This window comes from Podarcis melisellensis (genome assembly GCF_964234715.1).
Source record: "Podarcis melisellensis genome assembly, chromosome: 3".
Lineage (NCBI taxonomy): Eukaryota > Metazoa > Chordata > Lepidosauria > Squamata > Lacertidae > Podarcis > Podarcis melisellensis.
Window position 1 is genome coordinate 30,361,283 of NC_138530.1, and position 23,856 is coordinate 30,385,138.

The 23,856-nt window shown below is 43.9% G+C and overlaps 1 protein-coding gene across 3 annotated transcripts in view; it reads left to right on the forward strand.

Annotated features, from left to right (window-relative positions):
* The window catches only part of DISP1 (dispatched RND transporter family member 1), a 93,351-nt gene extending 72,333 nt beyond the window's left edge, over window positions 1-21,018 (forward strand). For all 3 annotated transcript variants that reach the window (XM_081903718.1, XM_081903719.1, XM_081903720.1), the window contains exons 5-8: window positions 7,332-7,459; window positions 8,335-8,432; window positions 9,656-9,753; window positions 17,823-21,018. In XM_081903718.1, the coding sequence (XP_081759844.1) occupies window positions 7,332-7,459; window positions 8,335-8,432; window positions 9,656-9,753; window positions 17,823-20,732 (3,234 nt within the window). In that variant the 3' untranslated portion in view covers window positions 20,733-21,018. The remainder of the gene's footprint in view (window positions 1-7,331; window positions 7,460-8,334; window positions 8,433-9,655; window positions 9,754-17,822) is intronic.
* Window positions 21,019-23,856: the final 2,838 nt, after the last annotated feature.

The following is a 23,856-nucleotide window of genomic DNA, read 5'->3' on the forward strand; positions in this document are numbered from 1 at the left end:
ACTGCTGAAAGACACAAATAAAGGACATGTAGATACGTTACTGTCTGTGTCTGATTCCCCTCCCTGGGGATATGCAGGGAGGAGGAGAGAAGGAGAAGCAGTTGGTGTGTTTTCCTCACAGCCTGAGGAAGATCGCCGGAACGGACCTCGTGTTTATCCTGCCGGGAGTCGCCGGAGGGAGGTCTAAGGAATTCAGCCGGTGCCTGATCAGATAGGCACATACCGATGACCGGGTAGCAGAATTCCAACATTGGTACCAGAGCTGATGGTTGCTGTTTTCATCGCCCTCTGCATCAAGAAGTGGCTTCCATGGATGCCTGAGGTGAGAAAGCTGATTCTCTGCAGCCAGAAGCTGACCAGAGCAAGCTGGAAGCAAAAGCCACGGAGCCCAGGTATGTGATTTTCGGGCTTAGAAGAGTGAAAGCAGATTGAGTTATTTTCTGCTTCGAGGGAGCAGCGTATGGGAAACAGCTCCAATTAAAAGTGAAACCGCATTCCAAACATTCCTGTGGTTTCTTCTCCAAGGGATTGGAATGTGCTGTTGCTAAGCGACGCCTTTCAGTGAAGGCTAATCCTCAGAGAGGAGAAGTGAAAGCAACAATAGAATGTTATGACTACAAAGGCTGAGGAGCTCTTGGAAATTTCCAACGCAGCCAGCGTTGAGAGCTGCCAGGTGCACAGAGTGTAAACAAGCCAGCTTTTGGATTTTAGAGGCTTGTGTTTTAAAGAGTCAATGCAAGGACTCAAAATGGATGCCAAGAAGGGGGGAGCCCTGCCTTCTCCGCCCCTTTTGACCAGTGACAATTATGCATCTTGGTCTATTAAGATGAAGGCCCTGCTGCAGAATCAGAGACTGTTTGCAGTGATTGAGAACCCCATTCCTGCAGTGCCAACGCGTGCTTGGGAGTCACAGGATGTGAAGGCCAGAACTGCTATAATCCTGTGCGTGTCAGATTCGCAGTTGATCCACATACAAGGCTTAGAGCACGCGAGAGATGTTTGGAACACGCTGCGAAGGACACATCAGAGAGATGCAGGTTCTTCAGCGTTGCTGTATTTTGAGAAGCTGACCAACCTGAGGCTTGCGCCTGATGGAGATGCTCAAGCGCACCTGACGGAAATGAAATTTCTGCGTCAACAGATGGTGGAACGCAATTTCCGTTTGCAGGAGGAAGTGTTTTGCTTCATGGTGATCAACAGCCTGAATCGGACTTACAAAACAGTTGCCAGTCAGCTGGGGTCTCTCCCAGCGAATGAACTCACGTCGGAGAGGGTCTTTGCCGTCGTGTTGAATGAACATGACAGGCTTGCCGCCCTGGACGTGAAGGACAAGGGGAGGGAAGAACGGAGTTCTAACACCCCCACTGCTCAAGCTACTGGAGGAGATGCTGTAGCTATGAACGTTGTCCGATGCTACAATTGTCACCAGACTGGGCATCTACAGCGGAACTGTACGAAGCCACGTCGGAAGAGAGGAGCCAAGGGAAGCTCCACAAAGTCTGACACGTCAGACAAAGGTCACACCAAGCCAAAGGCAAAGACTGCAAAGGCTTTGATGTCGCTAAAAGCCACACCAGAAGCGGGGAATTCTTTCGTTTTGGATACTGGAGCCACAGTTCACATGACGGGACACAGAGGACTATTTTCTACGTTTAAGAAGCAAAGCTTCACTGTACAACAAGCCAACGGTCAAGAGCTGGAAGCGACTGGAATTGGGACTGTGTATCTTAAAAGTCTGAACTTGACTATAAACAATGTTTATTTGGTTCCAGAATTAAAGTACAATCTGCTCAGCGCTTCGCAGATTGCCAAGAAGGGACTGAAACTGTCCTATGATCATGAGAAATGCGAGATCTACAAAGATGGAGAGCTGTATCTTTCTGCCAAAGAGAAAGATGGACTGTATTTGTTGACTTTTGATCAAAGTGATTACATGAAATGTGATTCTTGTGATTCTAACATGATCTCTTTTGCAGGTGTAGCTGAGAAGAACGCCAAGCAGGTCACCTCAAGGGGCAAAAGAGCATTTCAGCGGGTGTATGCTGATGTGATTGGTCCTCTAGCGCCTTCTAGAGGCAATGCAAAGTATTACCTAATATGTGTTGATTCTTTTACAGGTTTTGTCTGGATTTATCTTTTGGAGAGACCGAAAGAAGCCTTAGAAAGGTTTAAAGAGTTTTGTGACAAGGTTAAAAATATGCATGATGCTGACATAGATTGTCTTTGCACAGATGAGAAGCCAATTTTTCTTTTACAGGAGTTCCAGAGGTTCCTGAAGAAGAAAGGGATAAGACACAAACTTGCAGCTTCCGAAGAAGCTTGGAATAGATGTGTTTGTGTTAGGGTGAACAAAGAATTGCAAAAGGGAATGCATGCGCAATTGCTAAGTTCACATCTGCCACATGAGTACTGGGCTGAGTCGCTAATGTCATTCTGTTATACGTGGTTGAGAAAGTTTTCAAAAGAGTTGGGAAGTTCTCCTTTTGAGAAACTGTTCCACAGAAAACCTTCTGTTGCCCATTTCAAGGTTTTTGGGTCTCATGTGAGAACAGAAGCTCCAGGTGGAGTAAAGAATGCCGGAGGCATTTTTGTGGGTTATGAAAAGGGTCTCTACAGAGTAATTTTGTCTGAATCTGGAAAGGTGATTCTCACAAAATTTCTAGAGAGTGCTCCTGAACAAGAGAGAGTGATTTTACACACATTTCCCACAGGTGATGATGATTCTGATGATGATGATGATGTTGATTTTATTGAGTTCAGTAGTACTGATGATGACAGCGATAGCTCAGACAGCTCAGTTGTCACAGTCATTGAGAGGAAATCTCGCATAATGACTAGACCCTCAGAAGAGGAGGATGAACCACTGATTAAGCTTAGTACTGGTTCTCCAGAGAGTTCAAAGGCTGAACCAGAAAGCAAAGAAGAGCAGCACCTCTTACGTAGGTCTGAGAGAGCAACGAAGGGTGTACCACCCAAGAGGTATTCACAAGAGTTTGCTAACTTATGTGTTGCTGTTGTAAACGACCAAGGTCAGATTGAAGCTGTGTCTGAGTCAGAGACAAAGGCACAACAGAGAGTTGTTAACCAAGGTAATGCAGAAGCACTCATTCCTTGGAAGTCACACAACCAGAGAGGTACATTGGTAAAACCAGTGGCGGGTAGTTCCAAGGGTGGAACTGAAACAACAGGGGAATGTTATAAGTATAACAACTGTTTGTTTTCTTCTCTGGATGACGCTTTGCTCGCAGCACGCATTGATACTTTAGGGGGAGGATGTTATTCTAAAGCACCAAGGTTGCAGCAAGCAAAGGCAGCACCGTCTGCTGCTTGTGGCTGGAAAGCCAAACAGGATGTTTGTGACTGTTGCCATGGGAACAAAGGGGCAGTCCATTCTGTACTGAGCACCGGATGTTAGCTCAGTGGGTTTGTCATATGACCTGTACAGGAAGTACATGGGTGGAGTTCCTCTCTGTATGTTGAAGAGAGCAGACATGTTTTCTGGATGACTGCTGAAAGACACAAATAAAGGACATGTAGATACGTTACTGTCTGTGTCTGATTCCCCTCCCTGGGGATATGCAGGGAGGAGGAGAGAAGGAGAAGCAGTTGGTGTGTTTTCCTCACAGCCTGAGGAAGATCGCCGGAACGGACCTCGTGTTTATCCTGCCGGGAGTCGCCGGAGGGAGGTCTAAGGAATTCAGCCGGTGCCTGATCAGATAGGCACATACCGATGACCGGGTAGCAGAATTCCAACAGCTTTATCCCATGTTGATGGCCTTTCAGCCGATTCCCTGGTGGCCCGCTGGAATGTGGAGTTAACCAGGGCTATTGACTGTTTGGCTCCGAAGCGCCCTCTCCGATTGCATGGAGCCCGGAGAGCCCCGTGGTTTTCCACGGATCTGAGGGCAATGAAACAATCGTTGAGACGGCTAGAGCGCCGGTGGCGGATAACTCATTCCGAATCTGACCGGACACAGGTTAGAGCTCAACGTCGAGCCTACCAAGTGGCGATAGCGACGGCGAAGAAGAATTTCTTCACCGCCTCTATTGCATCTGCAGAAAACAGCAGCAGGAGACTTTTTCAGGTGGTTCACAATTTAGCGGAACCACCTGTAACATCGGGGCCCAGTACGGGCCACATATTCTCCTGCAATGATTTTGCAAAGTTTTTTGCAGATAAAATCGCTCAGATTCGGGAAGAAGTGGGAGCAGGGCCAGGGCGGGAGAGTGCTAGAGTTCTGTCTAGTCAAGTTGAGTGGGATCAATTCCAATCTGTTACCTCCGAGGATGTGGACAGGCTGCTTGGACGAGTGAAACCAACCACCTGTCTCCTGGATCCTTGCCCATCCTGGCTTATAAAAGCTAGCCGGGAAGGACTGGGCGATGGGCTTCGTGGGGTGGTGAATGCTTCCCTCCGTGAGGGAGCCTTCCCAGACCCACTGAAAGAGGCGGTTATTAAACCGCTTCTTAAAAAACCATCTTTAGATGCGGCCACAATGGCCAACTATCGCCCAGTCTCAAATCTTCCATTCTTGGGCAAGGTGATAGAGCGAACGGTTGCTGAACAACTCCAGGCACGCCTGGAAGAAGCGGACCATTTGGATCCCTTCCAGTCGGGATTCAGGCCTCATCATGGGACTGAAACTGCCTTGGTCGCACTGGTTGATGATCTCCGGCGGGCTAGGGACAAAGGTGAGAGCTGTTTCCTAGTTCTGGTGGATCTCTCAGTGGCGTTTGATACCATCGACCATAACATCCTTCTGGACCGTCTTGAGGGGCTGGGAGCTGGGGGCACTGTCCTACAGTGGTTCCGCTCCTTCCTCCTGGGCCGTGTTCAGAAAGTGGTGGTGGGGGATGAGTGTTCAGACCCCTGGGCTCTCACTTGTGGGGTGCCTCAGGGTTCTGTCCTCTCCCCCATGCTTTTCAACATCTACATGCAGCCACTGGGAGAGATCATCAGGAGGTTTGGGCTGGGTGTTCATCAGTATGCAGATGATACCCAGCTCTACCTCTCTTTTAAATCAGAACCAGTGAGGGCAGTGAAGGTCCTGTGTGAGTGTCTGGAGGCGGTTGGAGGATGGATGGCGGCTAACAGATTGAGGTTGAATCCTGACAAGACAGAAGTACTGTTTTTGGGGGACAGGAGGCGGGCAGGTGTGGAGGATTCCCTGGTCCTGAATGGGGTAACTGTGCCCCTGAAGGACCAGGTGCGCAGCCTGGGAGTCATTTTGGACTCACAGTTGTCCATGGAGGCACAGGTCAAATCTGTGTCCAGGGCAGCTGTTTACCAGCTCCATCTGGTACGTAGGCTGAGACCCTATCTGCCTGCGGACTGTCTCGCCAGAGTGGTGCATGCTCTGGTTATCTCCCGCTTGGACTACTGCAATGCACTCTACGTGGGGCTACCTTTGAAGGTGACTCGGAAACTACAACTAATCCAGAATGCGGCAGCTAGACTGGTGACTGGGAGCGGCCGCCGAGACCATATAACACCGGTCTTGAAAGACCTACATTGGCTCCCAGTATGTTTCCGAGCACAATTCAAAGTGTTGGTGCTGACCTTTAAAGCCCTAAACGGCCTCGGTCCAGTATACCTGAAGGAGCGTCTCCACCCCCATCATTCTGCCCGGACGCTGAGGTCCAGCGCCGAGGGCCTTCTGGCGGTTCCCTCATTGCAAGAAGCAAAGCTACAGGGAACCAGGCAGAGGGCCTTCTCGGTAGTGGCGCCCACCCTGTGGAACGCCCTTCCAGCAGATGTCAAAGCAATAAACAACTACCTGACATTCAGAAGACATCTTAAGGCAGCCCTGTTCAGGGAAGTTTTTAACGTGTGATTTTACTGTATTTTTGGTTTTTATGGAAGCCGCCCAGAGTGGCTGGGGAGGCCCAGCCAGATGGGCGGGGTATAAATAATAAATTATTATTATTATTATTATTATTATTATTATTATTATTATTATTAATACAACAATGATCAAGGGGTTGTGGAAATCACAGCCTGCTTAATACAATCCCCACCCCATCCCGCCATGACTGCATAGCTTAGCTGCTCATGCAGCAAACTACTGGGTGCAGATTTTTGCACATGTATTGAATGCTGTCAGTTTCTCTCTGTACTACAATGAAACTCTGATAGAGTGTTTTTACACTCACATGGAGACAAACCAGATGATGGCAGCCAGTAGTGGGGCACTTTGCACTGATGGTTCGCTGCATGTAGCAACTATTATGGAGGTGGCTTTGCACAGTCCCAGGGGTGTTTTTTTCATGTGGAGCACGTCTACACATGCTTAGGTTATTGGAGAACAGCTTCATACATTTCAAAGCCCAGTGTGAGCTATACGGGAATTGTGTGGTCTCTCGAGACAGAGACAACAGAGCATGCAAACAATGGCAGCATGAAGATGAAAGAGGAATATTTGGTTAGTAATCGGCTTTGCTAACAATAAAAAACAAGTCATCAAAGGTACGGAGAGTCTTCTGGGCTGGGGGCAGGGGGGAGAATAACTGCACTATTAAAAGTTGTCGCAGAACCATCTGCTTGAACTATTTAGGTGAAGTCGGCGGTAGCATGCTCCTCATTAGACATTACATGTGCCACTGTTGGCATAGACATAAGAATCCATAAATGGTTAAACAAGGCAAGGATATGAGTCCAAGCCCTCTAATTTTATCTTATTTTTAAAGAAACAACCGTTGGCAAGCTTTAGACAGTTTCATTTTATTGCAGGCACACCTAAAGCTACATTTCAGTCAGGGTCTAGACATCACAGTTTGTAGGCTTATTACTTGAGCAGCTATGTTTTCCCTCTTGGACTACCATAGGGATTGAATACATTGTAGGAAAACTCTCAAACAACTAAGAACCACGCTAGGCACACCATTAATTGCATGAATGGTGTTAACGAGCAGCCTGGGGACCTTGGACTGGAGAAGTTTCACTCTCATTTGCGCTCTTGCACTCTCTGCCACAATCCCAACAAAAATTATCCCTCTGAAGTTTCAAGTGAAATCTCCATTGTCACCTATGGGAGCTTCCCTTTCAATGAAAATAGCAGCTTCCCAAAGGTGGCATTTGCAAGGCGCCCGGTGGAGATGGAGAGGGAAGAGGGGAGGATAATTAAACATTTCTATCCACTGGCCCCCAGAATGCTCAATCTGTGTCTACCTTCGCCTATGGAAGAGCAAGACTTGGTGGTAGTGAATTTGTTGCATAGGACTGCAGAGAGAGAGCTTTCTAATGAAGGTTTCTCATCAATTGGACTTGCTAACATCCTTTTCAAATAGAAGGATGGCATGTGCTAAAAAAGCTCTCTAATGTTTTGCCATAGGGTTTTGAGCCAAGAGGAACTGCAATAGGACAGCGGCTAGTTACCTGGAATAACATGGTGAAAAACACAGGCTACAAAGCAACCTTAGCAAACTATCCTTTCAAATATGCAGATGAGCAGGCTAAGAGGTAAGAGCTTTTCAACCATGTTCTCTTCTGCTGCTGTTTTCCACTTACATATCGTATGAAACAAAATGTGGGAACTTATTTTAAACCTCTCCTCTCCCCCCCCCCCACCATACAACAAAAATAGCACTGCACACTTTTAACATCTGGCTCTCTTAATCATAAGCCCTGGTCAGTGTTAATAACAAGGTGGCATGCTAACAAACATTTACGGTGATATAAAAAACTATTTTGAATATTTGAATTCTTAAACCCTGGAAGTCATGTGAAACTTGATTTATTTTCTTAGGGAATTCTTACTTTATCCAGCAGCCACAGCTGAAAATGTGTAATGGGGCAGTATGCCCATATTAGTATAAAAAGCAGAGAACACAGAGTAATGATGTTGCTGACCCTGTTTTATGTTAGTGTTCTTTTAAGGATAGAACTGCTCTTGAAAATCATGGTAGGAGCAGCTTGTTCTTTGTTTGGTTGTGGATAGGTATTCATCCCCCCTCCCTCCCGCATTCAGCTATCTTTTAATTAATTTATTTTTAAGTGATTCATGGGTGGGTTGCTCCACCCACCTGTCAGAGTTATCCTGCAGGTCGTGGGAGACATAAGTTCCCCATCCCTGCCAAAAACTGTTCTGCCAACCAGATTTTCCTGACCCTAACCAGTGACAACCTCAAGAAGTTCCAAACATCTGTGTAAAGAGGTATGTCTTTAGCACCCAACAAAACTGGAGTACATGTATCTTTGTGGCACTCCCCCCTTCGTGGCACTCCTCCCTCCGCTGCCGCCTTTTTGTGCAGTTACTATTGAAACAAAGATAACTGTTAAAAGTGTAAGCTGTTCGAATGCTATATTTTAAAAGATGAAAAATTGTTCTCTCTTAGCCATCGAGATAACCGATATTCAGATGATCACTATGAAAGAGAGAAGAGAGAAGCAGACTGGAATTTCCACAAGGACAGCTTTTTCTGCGACATTCCAAGTGAGTGTTAAGTGTGCAAAAATGTTAGGAAATGAATCTAAAGCAGGCATAGGCAAACTCGGCCCTCCAGATGTTTTGGGACTACAACTGGTCCTGTTATGTAGGGATGGTGGGAGCTGTAGTCCCAAAACATCTGGAGGGCCGAGTTTGCCTTTGCCTAATCTAAAGCATGTGAGGAAGATGAACGTACAGTTGGTGCTATCTATTGACCTTGTCAATTTCCCAGGTAATGTTCTTTTCAGTTTGTGAAAAGCAAGGGATGATTACCAAGCTACAAGTTCCTACTACATTTAGAGATTATCACCATAGTAGTGGTATTTAACATGCACTTGTTCCCCCCCTCACTAGTGATATGAAAATGTGCATGGGTGGAATTCAGTGTCCTGGTGCTATAAAGAGTGGGTCTACACAAGCATATCAGACAGAACAATCCTCTCTGCCCTCTGCGGTCACTGTCTGAGGAGTCACTAGATACACACACCTGAAGCCCATTGTGGGGGGCACACGGGGAAGGAGATGTCACACAAACAGAAGTCCTGCACATGGCTTCTGCTATCGGGGTTCATTAGATGAATCCTGCACGATATTTCCAGGAAATCAACTTTTTACTTCCTTACTAGCTGCAGCTTTGTGAAGTTTGTGGTGTGGGAAGAAAGGGAATTTTGCATGTGCTCCTTTCTTACCACTGGAAGTAAATGGATAGCTGAATGCTTGCTTCTCCTTGGTGCTAGAACAAATGGGAGAGGTGTAAATCCTCCTCCTCCTTTCAGCCCAACCCACTCACACCAATAACACATTGGTCCCTTTGGCGCTATTTTTCAAAGTATATTGATACTGAAAGTGTATGCACTAAAATAAGACACTTGACTCTACCAACTGATTATTACAAACTCAACATTTCTGAAAATGAATGCTAACTTTATAAAACATCCCCCAGTTTCTATGTGCTGCTTTTATTAGCAATTAGTTTCTGTATGTTAATATAGTACAGAGGATGGTTTAGGCACACCAATTTAGCTATTTTATTCATTACATTATAATTCCGCCTTTCCTCCATGAAGTTCAAGACTGCGTAAATGCTTCTCCACACCCATCCTATTCACACAACAACCTTTTGAGGTAGGTTAGACTGAGACAGAGTGTCCCAGGGTGCTACTGAACTGAGAACATACCCTACACTTTAACTCTCAAGAAACCTCCTTAATATGTCAATCTTATTTCAGGTGATCGCTATTCCCGAGTGGTATTTACATCAGCAGATGGAAATAACTTGTGGAACTTACCTGCAATAAAATCAATGTGCAATGTGGATAATATGAGAGTAAGTACAGATATCAAATTTTCATATGACTAAATGTGAAACTCCGTGTTCTTGTCTTTGATAATTACTAAAGTCTTGCTTGTCACAGGGTACTTATTGGCAGGCAACCATTAGGACAAAAGAAACTTTGCCTTTTACACTGGTGATGATAATGCTGCCCAACATTTCTTTATGACCCCTTCTCAAGGTTAACAGTGCTGTCTGCTTCATTTTTTCCTACCCATTCCTATTCTGAATACTTTGTCTGAGGAGAGGAGCAGGATTTAGTATGCATTTTTCAGAATAAGACTTTGTCTTTCTCATTGATTGTTTTGTCATCTTGGCGAGGAAGTATTTTTTGCCCGTTTACAATACTCCTTAAAGTAGTTTTCTTGTGTGTGATTCCGTGAGTTGCTTAGGTTTGTAAGTCCAAAAGGGAATAGATTGGCAATAGGGAACGCAGACATATATACAGTAACTTGCGTAAATACCCCCCTGCAGCCCCCCAAAATAATTCAATCCAGATCGTGATGTTCTGAGAAAGCAAAGTTTGCTTCCTCTTCAGAGCACAGGGGGATGAAAGAAGACACTTTGGTCTTGACTGCTCTGATCAGGAGAGAATGTTTTCCATCATCAAAATAGTTAGGGCCTTTTTTTATTCCCCCAAGGAACCAAAATGTAAAAAGTAACAGGCAGCCTCAGGGACTTCGTGAGTTCCTCCTGCATGTGTTAGAAGTTAACGTTGCATATAGTTGAGAATGAAGTCTGGTTTTAACTAATGGACCTTAACTGATGCAAGGTCTTTGGTAAAGTGAAGAGAGTATGTTCATATTGTATATCTATGATATGTGAGCTTGTCACTCCCTGAATCTACAGTAGTTGGTATACTTTGACAGGTGCTGGAGCCTCAAAATATGGTTGGTTCATGGTCCTGATCCGGATTGGGTCACCATGCAAACTGCATGTGCTGGTGTCCAGTCCAGATTGGGACTGTAGCAGGAGAGAAAAGGGCTGTTGTCCCCCTGCTCCTCTCACCATGGTCCCAATCTGGGCCTGGTGTCCTGTGCTGGCTATTTCCAAAAGAAAAGCCACAGACAAACCACATGATTGGTGTCACATGTAGTTTGCCCCTCGCAGTGCTGCTTGGCGGGCTGGTAGGGAAATGGAAAACTAGATTTTTGTGAGTTATCAGATTGTTATGTCCAACAGTGCAAGAATCCATGCAAGTGGAAGTATGAGCACTCAGTTGTGGGATGTGTGTGCAGGAATGAATGGGTAATAACTTATTTAGGGTTCACGTAATCATTCATTGTTGCAAGGCTTTCGCAACCCAATCTGCACGCTAGATATAAGGGGAAATGTTTCAGTTACTGCTTAATACTAATATCTGCTTTTGAAAAAAGAATGAAAGAAAAACCTGCTTTTGAAGCACCACAAAATTGCAAAAGAAAACTGAATTCAAGCTGAAGAGCTTGTAATAGTGCTTTAAATCTTTTTTTTCCAGTTCTAGGTGATTATAATAAAGCAAACAAGCCATTTATTTTATAACATAATTTTATTCAAGCAGCTTGACAGCTTTGCAGCACACTTGCATGGATGTTTACTTTAGAGGCACTTGAATAATTCTTATTATCATCATGATGACGAGGACGATGTCTAGCATAATCCCAACTGTGGTTGAGTTGAAATCGTGGGCTGCTTTTAAACCAGATGATAGCTTCTCAAGTTATTTGCAATCTTTGTAGACTCTATCATGAGTATTTGGAGAAGTAGCAATACAGTGGTAGCTTGGGTTAAGAACTTAATTCGTTCTGGAGGTCCGTTCTTAACCTGAAACTGTTCTTAACCTGAGGTACCACTTTAGCTAATGGGGCCTCCTGCTGCTGCTGCGGCCGTGCAATTTCTGTTCTCATCCTGAAGCAAAGCTCTTAACCCAAGGTACTATTTCTGGGTTAGCGAAGTCTGTAACCTGAAGCGTCTGTAACCCGAGGTACCACTGTATTACCCAGATATTAAAATGATGGCTTCTGGTTAGAAAAGCTTTCAATACTGAATGAGCTGGGGGAATGGGAACTGCATTTAGTTATTCTAACGGAATTATTTTTTTAAAGTTTCATTGGCTGTTCAAGCCATATGGAAATAGGTGGTGTTTTTAAGTGTGTGTTGTATTTAGAAAACAGCTCTATCCTATTGCAAACCTCTGGGTCTTTGAATTGAGGCTGTCTTGCCCAGTAATGAGGCATTGATGTCTTCTGTGGTCTTTCATCTTTATTAATGTCTCTCTCTTGTTGCCTGCTATCCGTATCTCTTTCCAGTTCATGTTCCTTTAAAGGCCTGACTCCTCCTGTACTCAAGTCAATGCCATTAACTCATGTGGAAGCAAATCCAACTCGTTTGGTGTTTTGAAAGTTTAAGTTTAAGGTCTGCCATATTTCCTTTCTGTGCCATTATGTGTTTTAATGGAAACTTTGATTAAATTTCCAGCATTTCCATAAGAGGGGGCAGGATATTATAAATTGTATTGCCAGCTGTGTACCAGTCATACACAAATTATCTTGGGCATGCAGTATCAGCTTTAGCCATCTGGCTTACTTATGCTTGGGAAAAGATCCTATAATTCTTCACACATTGCACCCACATAATCTTAATGTTAATGCCATATGCAGAATGGCTACAGGATTCAGCCCCCAGTTTGTATATTACTAACGTTTAAGCCCTTTTAAAAACTGATCATATGCTTTTAGATTTTAACTGACCTAGAAATCTTCTCTAGGGCGCTTCCCAAAAACAGACTCACAAGTGAGATTCCAGTATAGGAAAATCCTGCTGCAAGTAGATGTATAGATTTGTCTGGAACTATTTCAGTCTGGTTACAGATAGGTAGCCGTGTTGGTCTGCCATAGTCAAAACAAAAAAATTCCTTCCAGTAGCACCTTAAAGACCAACTAAGTTAGTTCTTGGTATGAGCTTTCGTGTGCATGCACACTTCTTCAGATCTGAAGGAATATTTTTTTTATTTCAGTCTGGGTTTAGAAGAGGGTTTGGGACTAAATTGGCCTGGAGAGGGAGAGGGTGAGTGTGACCCTGCTGCTTCTGGTTGATCTCTCATTGGCTTTTGATATTATCAGCTCTTGGACCAACCTTGGGAGATTGGCACTGGGGGCACGGTTCTGCCATGGTTCTGGTCTTATCTCCAGGAAAGATAGTTCCAGAAGATAGTATTGGATGGGTGTTTCTCAGTTTCCTGGCTTTTGAGTTATGTAGTGCTGCAGGGCAATGTATTAGCTTCCAGTGCTATTGAACAGCTATATGAAGTTAATGGGATTGGTCGTTAGGAGATATTGTTGGTACCCAACTCTGTGTCACTGTAACAGAGAACTGGAACTGGCTAAGCGAGCACTGAATCAATGTCTGGATGCACTGGTGGGCAGGGCAAGGGCTAATAACCTGCGTGTGAATCCTGGCAAGCAGGAAGCTCTGTGAGTGCGCAGTTCCCCGGTTAGGGAAGTCAGACAGTTGCTTGCCCTGTATGATGTTGCACTATCCTTGAAGAAGCAGGTGCATGCTCTGGGGGTTCCCCTAGATCTGGGGGTGCCCAAACTTTTTTCAAAGAGGGCCAGATTTGATGAAGTGACCATGCGTGAGGGCAAACCCAAGTTGTTGAGCTTTTTTTTAGGATTGAGGTTACAGTGGTACCTTGGGTTACAGACGCTTCCGCTAACCCAGAAATAGTACCTTGGATTAAGAACTTTGCTTCAGGATGAGAACAGAAATCGCGCAGCAGGAGGCCCCATTAGTTAAAGTGGTACCTCAGCTTAAGAACGGACCTCCAGAACAAATTAAGATCTTAACCCGAGGTACCACTGTACTGAGTTGTTTTTTAGGATTTTACCCCCAGACATATACTGCCACAGGGTTCCAGCGGGCCGAATTAAGCCCCCAAAACGGAGTTTTGACATGCCTGCCCTAGATGCAGCTCTGTTACTGATGGTCTTGGAGTGCCTTCTACAGACTTCTACAGCAGTTTCTCAATCAGGACAGCTTGACCATGCAGTGGTAGCCTCAAGTTTGAATTGCTGCAGTGTTCTCTCTGAGGTGGCAACCCTTGACATTGTTCTGGAAGCTGTAGCTCAGGGGTCAGCAACCTTTTTCAGGCGTGGTCCGATCCACCGTCCCGCAGACCATGTGGTGGGCTGGACTATATTTTGGGGGGGAAATGAACGAATTCCTATGCCCCACAAATAACCCAGAGATGCATTTTAAATAAAAGCACACAGTCTACTCATGTAAAAACACCAGGCAGGCCCCACAAATAACCCAGAGATGCATTTTAAATAAAAGGACACATTCTACTCATGTAAAAACACACTCATTCCTGGACCAGCCTTGGGCCAGATTGAGAAGGCGACTGGGCCACATCCGGGCCTTAGGTTGCCTACCCCTGCTGTAGCTGGTGCAGAATATGGCAGCTAGGCTGCCTGTGGGGAGCGAACTGCAGCCAGCACACAACACCTTGTCTGCAGGATCTACAATGCTTGCTAATTGCTGCTAGGTCAAGTTCAAGCTTTTGGTACTAACATACATGGCTTGAAACAGTTTGGGGACTAGGTGGTTTGAGGTCTTACCTCTTATATACCCAGGAGGTCACTTTGTTCTGCAAAAGAACCCCTCTGTGAAGTCTCTAAACTATCAGAAGCCCCCGTCCACAGCAGGGCTTTTACTGCCACTAATCACCTTGAAATTTATGTGAAAGCCAAGTCATAGATTAATAAACAAACACGTAGCAACTGCTTTCAAACTGTTTTCTGAGGAACTTTGGGGTTTCTTGGAAGCGTGTCCTCATTCTCCAGTGTGAAACATAGATAAAGCCCCCCAAAAGACAGGTCGTCTGCCATTACCAGTCTTCCCTTTAAAACAGAGATGGCTAAACTGCTATCCTTCTGATATTGTTGGGCTTCAACTCCCACCAGCCCTCGCCTCCATAAGTAATGGAAGATGATGGACGTTGCAGTCCAGCAACATCTGGAGGAGCAGAGGTACTGTATTTTTCTGTGTATAATACGCCCCTTATTTGGGGGACTCCAATTTAAGAAAATGGGGGGAGATCTATCCATGTATAAGACTCCCTGAAATTTTGGACATTTCTTTTAAAATAAATATTTATTCAAGATTTTCTTAATACAATAAAGAAAAAACAAACAAAATAACATATACTTTAACAATAATCATACTTTCTTCACTTCTTTGGACTTCCTCACATCTCTCGTTCCTGCGTTCCAAATTTTCAAACTTTACCCAGCAATTTATCACCTTATTTCAATTCTTATAATTTTGGACATTATTTTTAGGGGGGAAACCTTGTCTTATACACGAAAAATACAGTAAGTTCCTCCTGCTGTACAATATAGTATTACTAAGAAATGTGTGGGTTCTAGAGCACATGGTCACATTGGAAGTGTAAGAAATCTGAAAACCACGGAGAGATAATTTAAGCACAATGTTTTCTTTAGATGGTTGCAGAACAAGTGGAAAACATCACAATGATACATCTAATCTCGCATACACAAAGTGGCCTTGGCAACACCTTTTGATGTAGCAACAAAACAGACCCCTAACCCTTGCATGTGTTAGCAGTATTTCTAAAACAATGTTTTCATGAGGTATTTTGATAAGTTCCAGGCTAAGTCTCCCTTTCCAAGTTCTAACAGCCAATTTATCTTTATCTTTTGTGAGGCTTACTTTAACAGCAAATATGTAAGGTCTGCAGTGTGTTGAGGAATAGCAAGCAAACTCACAGTTTCAGATTGAACTTGAATAAGTAAAGTGGATGAAAGTTTTTTCCTCCCAGCTTGTCTGGCTGACCTGAAGGGCTTTCATGTTGTATCCTCCCTGATACAACTGGACATGGGCCATGAAAAATAAAGAGATGGCATTCCAGTGCTTCCTTTTATTTATTAGGTTGTTCGTTTTTTCCTGAGCTTGCATGTGTGAGTGTTTTTATCTGGAAACAATCAAATGTGAATTATCCTGCTTTTATGGAATGCTAGGTCATTATTGTTCTGAAATTGTTTGACAAAATTAAGGCCATATTAAATCTTTTATAACGATCAGGAGAATTCCTAAATCCTGTTCTTTTTTGCCTCTGCTATAAAAGGATTGCACATAATCAGCCAAAGCAATTTCAATATGACTCAAAACCAGAATGTTTGGATGTCTGAAATGTGCCTGGCTTTCAAAAAGCTTAAGCACATGTGTAAGTGACTTAGTAAGACTAATCCTCCGATAATATTGGGAAAGTACATAAGTGTATCCAGGATTGGTCCTTTGTTATGCATTCCAAGTAGGAAATTTGACTAGTGAGTCCAGATGTACATTAGGCACAACTTAATTCTGAAGCTTTGCAGGCCTAACTAATGAGTATCCTGGCCCTTTGAATAGCAGTGCCACAAAGATCCCCACACCTCAGTAGCTGTGCCCACACAAATTAAGGAGCCTATCCCTCCTGTATTTCCATAAATATATATATTCTGATTTCTGGGAGTGATGGAAGGAGTCTACATAGCAATATATTCTCTGAATGCATTGACCAGTTAGGAAAAGGTAACACTGGGGATTTGGGGGGGGGCGGTTTACAGGTTTGTTGCTCTTGTGGGATATAGTATGTACATACCCTCTTTGTCGCATCATGTTGCAGTTGTTAAACTTGTCCAAGGAACTCTCTCAGATTCATTCCCTGTGTCTGCAGTCATGGGATTGTTGTCTATCACATGACTCTGTATGTTTTGATTCCACAGAGTGGGAAGTGAGGGAGACAGAATGTTTGTGTTACTGTGTTCTGTGAAGTGGGACTATTGTCCTCTGTTCTTTCTCTTAGCTCCTTCCTCTTTCTCATCAGACAGCAAAGTCAGAATGCTCTGAGTGCTTTATATGTAAATAAATGTAGATTAGCCAAATGCTGAGCTACTGAGTTCTTTTACGCTGACTGCGCAAACTCTGCAGCTCCCTAAATGTGCCAATGTCTGCTGGCATCAGTCGCTGTGATGTTCAGGCAGAAGAAAGCTTTTGAAGCTCCCGAACGATCGACCAGGAGGGAGAGAACATGCCAGTCGGGCATGTGTCTCCGCCAGGGTCCTACTTGAAAGTAGGGCGGATCCTGACACAGATATCTTCCAACATTCCCTATGCAAAAAGATAGCATGGGAACCAGTTCAAAAGACTAGTCTGAAAAGGTCTTTACATGCATATTGAAGCCTTGCCACAGTTTGTGCCAGTTAACTTCTAAATGTGTCTAGGAAAATGACTTTCCTGTGGTTATCAGCAACTTTAATAGATGTGTGATAACCCTAGAAACATTGTGAAATGGCAGCCGTGTCAAGTGATTGAGAAATTCAAGTACCACATAAACGCTTAACCAAGCCTCTTACCTGTCTGCCTGCATTGTTGCCTTTTCTTGATCTGGTGAAGAAAGGATTCATAGTTCTGACTGAGAACCGAGGAAAGCAGCAAAATTTAATTATAGTTTTGTCCACACAAGTCAGTCTGTTTTATATCAGATGATTTTTCTGTTCTTGGCTGTAGTTAAAGATACACTCAAGACTTCCAGGTGACCAGTTTTAACCAATTTGCACTCACATTTGTATAAATGTAGCTACAGCAGTGTGCTCAGTTGAGAATTCCTGGTGCCTGTATTTTCCTTTGCCTTCAGTATACAGAAAAAAAATATTTCTGACGGAGTATATTACTTTTTTGGTATGTGTTCAAATGAATCTAGGAGCAGTAAATTTAGTCTCCAAAGTATGTTACCTTTAAAATTACATCTCATTTGCTATCAAAACCACTGATTGCTTAGTATAAATTGCTCTTGCTAAATGTGCATAAGGGAAGGACAGAGCTCAAAAGTGTGTGCAATTAGTGATCATAAAGAATTGGTTCCAAATCACTCAAACGCTTCTTGAGAAATCCCACAGTTGGAACTAATATTTTTAGAGATGGTAAGAAGATTTTTTTGTGGGCAGCGAAAATGTTAAAATGGTGTTTGAGCTTTGCACTTCTGCTTCTTATTATAAATCTTTCTGTCTTTCTTTACGCAGATACGATCCCATGCTCAGTTTGGTGATCTCTGCCAGAGGACCACTGCTGCTTCGTGCTGCCCCAGCTGGACGCTAGGCAATTACATTGCCATTTTAAACAACAGATCATCCTGTCAAAAGCTTGTGGAGAAAGATGTTTCTCACACTCTGAAGCAGCTCCGTACATGTGCCAAATACTACTATAATGGGACCCTGGGACCAGATTGCTGGGATATGGCAGCCAGAAGGAAGGACCAACTCAAGTGTACAAATGTGCCTCGTAAATGTACAAAGTACAATGCTGTTTACCAGATTCTCCACTACCTAGTAGACAAAGATTTTCTAAGTCCAAAGACTACAGACTATGTCTTACCAGCTTTAAAGTACAGCATGCTCTTTTCACCTACTGAAAAAGGGGAGAGCATGATGAATATCTATCTGGATAACTTTGAGAACTGGAACTCTTCAGATGGAATAACCACCATCACAGGGATTGAGTTTGGAATAAAGCATAGTTTATTCCAAGATTACCTTTTAATGGATACTGTGTATCCTGCTATAGCCATTGTGATTGTTCTCTTAGTCATGTGCATATATACCAAGTCCATGTTTATCACACTGATGACTATGTTTGCAATAATTAGCTCCTTGATCGTTTCTTATTTTCTTTATCGGGTAGTATTTAATTTTGAATTTTTCCCCTTTATGAACCTCACTGCACTGATTATTCTCGTCGGGATTGGGGCGGATGATGCTTTCGTATTGTGCGATGTGTGGAACTACACAAAATTTGACAAGTCTCAAGCTGCCACTTCGGAGACGGTGAGCATCACCCTGCAACATGCTGCCCTTTCCATGTTTGTCACCAGTTTTACCACCGCCGCTGCCTTCTATGCCAATTATGTCAGCAATATCACAGCAATCAGATGTTTTGGTGTTTATGCTGGCACCGCCATATTGGTGAACTATGTATTAATGGTAACCTGGTTACCTGCAGTCGTCGTGTTACACGAACGGTATCTACTCAATATATTTAGTTGCTTCAGAAAGCCTCAGGCAAGTGTGTACAATAACAAAAGCTGCTGGACAGTGCTGTGCCAAATGTTCCGCAAGGTTGCTTTCGCAGCCTCGGAAGCATCCCGGATCTTTTTCGAGAAAGTGTTGCCACACATAGTTATCAGGTTTCGCTACATCTGGTTGGTCTGGTTCCTGGCCTTAACTGTTGGGGGAGCATATATCGTCTGTGTGAATCCAAAGATGAAGCTGCCATCCCTGGAACTCTCCGAGTTTCAAGTGTTCAGGTCTTCCCATCCGTTTGAACGCTATGACGCAGAGTACAAAAAGCTGTTCATGTTTGAACGTGTCCATCACGGAGAAGAGCTTCATATGCCAATCACTATTATCTGGGGGGTCTCTCCTGAGGATAACGGGGACCCCCTAAATCCCAAAAGCAAAGGGAAGCTGAAACTGGACAGCACTTTCAATATTGCGAGCCCAGACTCACAGCTCTGGATTCTGAAGTTTTGCCAGAGGCTGAGAAATCAGACCTTTTTCTACCAAACAGAAGAGCAGGACTTCACAAGCTGCTTCATTGAGACGTTTAAGCAGTGGATGGAAAATCAGGACTGCGACGAGCCGGCTCTCTATCCGTGCTGCAGTCACTGGAGCTTCCCCTATAAACAGGAGGTTTTTGAGTTATGCATCAAGAGGGCCATCATGGAACTTGAAAGAAGCACAGGGTACCATTTAGACAGCAAAACCCCGGGGCCTCGCTTTGACATCAACGATACCATCAGAGCAGTAGTACTGGAGTTCCAGAGCACCTACCTCTTCACCTTGGCTTACGAGAAGATGCATCAGTTCTACAAAGAGGTAGATACCTGGATTGCGGATGAGCTGAGCACTGCCCCTGAGGGTCTAAGCAGTGGCTGGTTTGTGAGCAATCTAGAGTTCTATGATCTCCAGGACAGTCTCTCTGATGGCACTTTGATTGCCATGGGTCTTTCTGTGGCTGTTGCGTTCAGCGTAATGCTGCTCACAACATGGAATATCATACTGAGCCTTTATGCAATAGTTTCGATAGCAGGAACCATTTTTGTCACAGTTGGATCATTGGTCCTTCTTGGCTGGGAGCTAAATGTTTTGGAGTCTGTCACCATTTCTGTTGCTGTCGGCTTATCGGTAGACTTCGCGGTCCATTATGGCGTTGCTTATCGCTTAGCTCCCGATCCTGACCGAGAAGGGAAAGTAGTCTTCTCCCTCAGCCGCATGGGTTCGGCAATTGCTATGGCTGCTCTGACCACATTTGTAGCCGGCGCCATGATGATGCCTTCCACCGTTCTGGCATATACTCAGCTCGGTACCTTCATGATGCTTATAATGTGCATTAGTTGGGGCTTTGCGACCTTCTTCTTCCAGTGCATGTGCCGTTGCCTTGGGCCCCAAGGTACTTTTGGTCAGATTCCTCTGCCGAAAAGGCTGCAGTGCAGCGCCTTTTCCCAGGCGTTGTCGGGGAACAAAGGGGACGGGGAACAAAACAAAGCTCAGCCTGCCAGTAAGTATCAGTTGGACTCTAGAGGTCAAAAAACGGGCATGGAACATGAGCATTACGAATTGGAGCCTTTGGCATGCCATGCCAACAACTGCAGCGCGTTAGAGAAGAGAACCTATGAAGAAACGCACATGTGCGGGGAGCTCTTAGATGGCAGGCTTGCAAATGAGCATGTCCTTCCCCAGTCAGTGTACAACAGCGACCTGAACGTAAGCAGCAAAAATGAATTCAGGATAGGCATGTTGTCTTCTGGTGAGCAGGACACCACTTGCCAGCTCTTATGTCAAAACCAGCAGTGTAGTTGCTCAGTTGATTATAAGCATGTGAGCATGAAATGGAGCCCCCACTCATGTCAGCAGTTAAAATTTGGGGTCAAATGAAACTTCATGCTACCTCTCTTCTCCTTTGTCCAGGAATGTGCATAGCCAGAGTTCTTTAGTTTGCGCAACTGCTTTGCATCATTCTTTCGATAGTTATGTGACTACCGCCCCAGCCCAGCAAGTTCTGCACTGTAACTGTCTACAAAGCAGGTTAAGATAGCCCCTGAAATATTTTTTCTCCACTTACAGCAACTGTTTCAATCCCAAAGTCTTCCAAATGCCAAGGAGAACTTGAGAACTCCTCCAAAGGAAGCAAGTTCTTCTCTGTTTATCTTCAAGGGTGTTGGTTCACTCTTGTTGTGAAATGGAGAAAAACGTATCTAATAATCGGAAGGGACTCTTGTGGTAACTGCAGAGACAAATGGGTTGTAAGAGTCACTGAAGTAAATGGGAAGGAAAACAGAACATCTAAATCAAAGCAAAATCCGCAAACTGAAACTGAGTGCCTCCAGAACTTACGACAAATTGCTTCAGGTGTGAGGGCTAACCAGAATAAATGGAAATATATAGAAAACAGTACATCAACAAAGGCTTGATTTTGAGTTGTGGCCTGAAAATTCCTGGTATTGTAACAATAAAGTGCAATTCTGTTGAGTGTCATATGCCAAACAGTGAAGCCCATGTGCCTGCTGTTGTTAGCACACCCAGAACTTTCCCATGAAAGTTTGCTAATAAAAAAAACTATAATAAATCTTAAACTTGTTGGTTCTGTCTTTTTTTTTGGGGGGGGGGTCTTTTCTCTTTTTAAAAGTAAGAATATTCCAACCTGCCCAAGCTGTCAAACACAAAGACATTAAAGTTAACACTCTCGAATTAAATGCTTCCTTAATTCATACAAGTTAATTAGGTATTGTTCTCAAGAATATGAAGCAATGTTTAATTTAGGTCTTGGTGGAAAAAACAGCATCCACACAAGTTGAAAAATAAAACATTACTAATCACCTTTTGGCAAGAGAAGATTACGGTAGTCATTAAGGTTATAATTATGCTGCTGAGGGGTTCTTGCAGTGTGGTCTGCATAAGTGATGGAGGCTCCACCTTCCCCCGAGGAATAAAGTCGCAGCTGGCAGGGAAACAGGAAGGTCCCAAGCAGAAGAAAGAGACAGACAAGGTACTTGAAATGAGCAGAGAATCAACATGTGGGAATGAAGGAAGCAGCAAGAAAAAGGAGGAGGAAGCAAGAGGTGCTTTCCACATTACAGGTGGAAAAAACATTTCCTGGTCTGCCAAGACTCTCAGCAATTTGCAAGTGGTGTGGGTGTAGGTGTGGAGTTTGTAAACCAATGTGCTGTATTATTCTGCCATTACTTACTATTCTCTTCTATTATCTATCTATTTACATTGGGTCAGCTAGAGACATCTCTTAAAGGATCAGGGAGGCTAATAAAACGACAAAATTCCCTGCACACAGATTATCTCATCTGCTTTTAACATTGTAAAAATAATCTGCTTCTACCATATGTATCATGTTGCACGTTGACTTGGATCTAAAGAGATTACAGGTTTAAAATGGCACCAACACGCATTAGCTATTGGCATGATGTCATAAATGAGATTTGTCTAAATTTATTGCTTGTATAACATTCACAAAGAAGACTGAACCTAATCAGAAGCACAAATTGTACAGACTCTAAATGTTACCAATCTGTTTCACAACTCACGGAATAGTACCGTTAGGTAAATTAGTTCAAACAAATGCTTGAATTTTTATGTGCTTCTCACTTTACATTCCCCAAGAGTTCCAACCAAAAAATTACTTTCCCCCTGCTCTTTTGGCATAAATGAATGTCATGGGCACCTATTTGAATAGCAATTAAAAATAGCCCGCTCTTCATGAGTTACACTCCCTCTGAAGGAACAGGTATGCAACTTGGGGATACTTCTGGACCCACTGCTGTTGCTTGAGGCTCAGGTGGCTTTGGTGTGACACAAAGTGCCTTCGATCAGCTTCGGCTCATGTCCCAGCTACACCCCTATCTGGACACAGGTAGCCTAAGTTCTGTTGTTTATGCTCTGGTAACCTCTAGGTTAGATTACTGCAACACATCATATGTAGGGCTGCCTCTGAAGACTGTTCAGAAACTTCAGCTGGTGCAGAATTCAGTGGCCAGGTTGCTCTCTGGGGCTGGATGCTTTGAGCACATAGTGCAAATCTATATTGTGGCCAGTTATTCCATAAAATCAAGATGATACCAAACATTATGGAAAAATTACCAGGTTGCAAATATCCTATACTCTTCTGGAGAATTCGGGAAGAATTAATTATTTGCTACATTCCAGTCTTGCCATGCAAAATTGGATCTAAAGTCATGATTATCATTGCTCTCTTCTGGAGAACACAGCGCATGCGTGCCTCCAATACTGCTTCATCACCAGCACAATAACAGTCCATATCTGTTTTCCCATAGTTTTACAGGGGAAAGAAGACAAGGAGTAGGATGTTCGTCCCACTTGGCTACATCCCAAACAGAATAAGTGCTGCTACTTTTTCACCTTCCTCCTGCCCACGCCCACCCACAGGCCATCTGTCTATTTTATGTGGTTGAACTGGCATCGATCTACACACAGGAGGAGGTATCAGAAGGCGCTGGGAAACCCAAGATTTGTAGAAAAATAAATGATATTGTGTGAGGAGCCTAGGTGGGGTACCCTCCACCCAAAAGATATATCAATAAGGACAACATACTCACTGGAATGGAGTATCCTGGAAAGGGATGTGGTCCACTGGCAGGCACCCTGAAGAGGAGCACACCACGCAACAGCATTTGAAGAGGACTACCAATATATTGAACTGTGCCTGAAATAGAAAGCCGTTACAGTTGTTAAAGTGTTGCCGTAAATACAACTCTCCTGTTATACAGATTGCTTCCAGTATGTCAGCAAGGTAGAAAGGCACAATTGGAAACTAAATCCTGTCACTTGTTTGAGATCCTTATCACCCATAGCCATCCTAAAAAAATTATTATTGTGACTTGCCTGTTGTTGCTTGCTTTAATGCCCAGGGAGTCTTTATTTAGAAGATTTAAAAATAATAATAACAACAACAATAATAAATGTTATTTATACCCTGCCCTCCACAAGGGGCAATTGATTGAAATACAACTTAAAACCAAGATTAAAATAC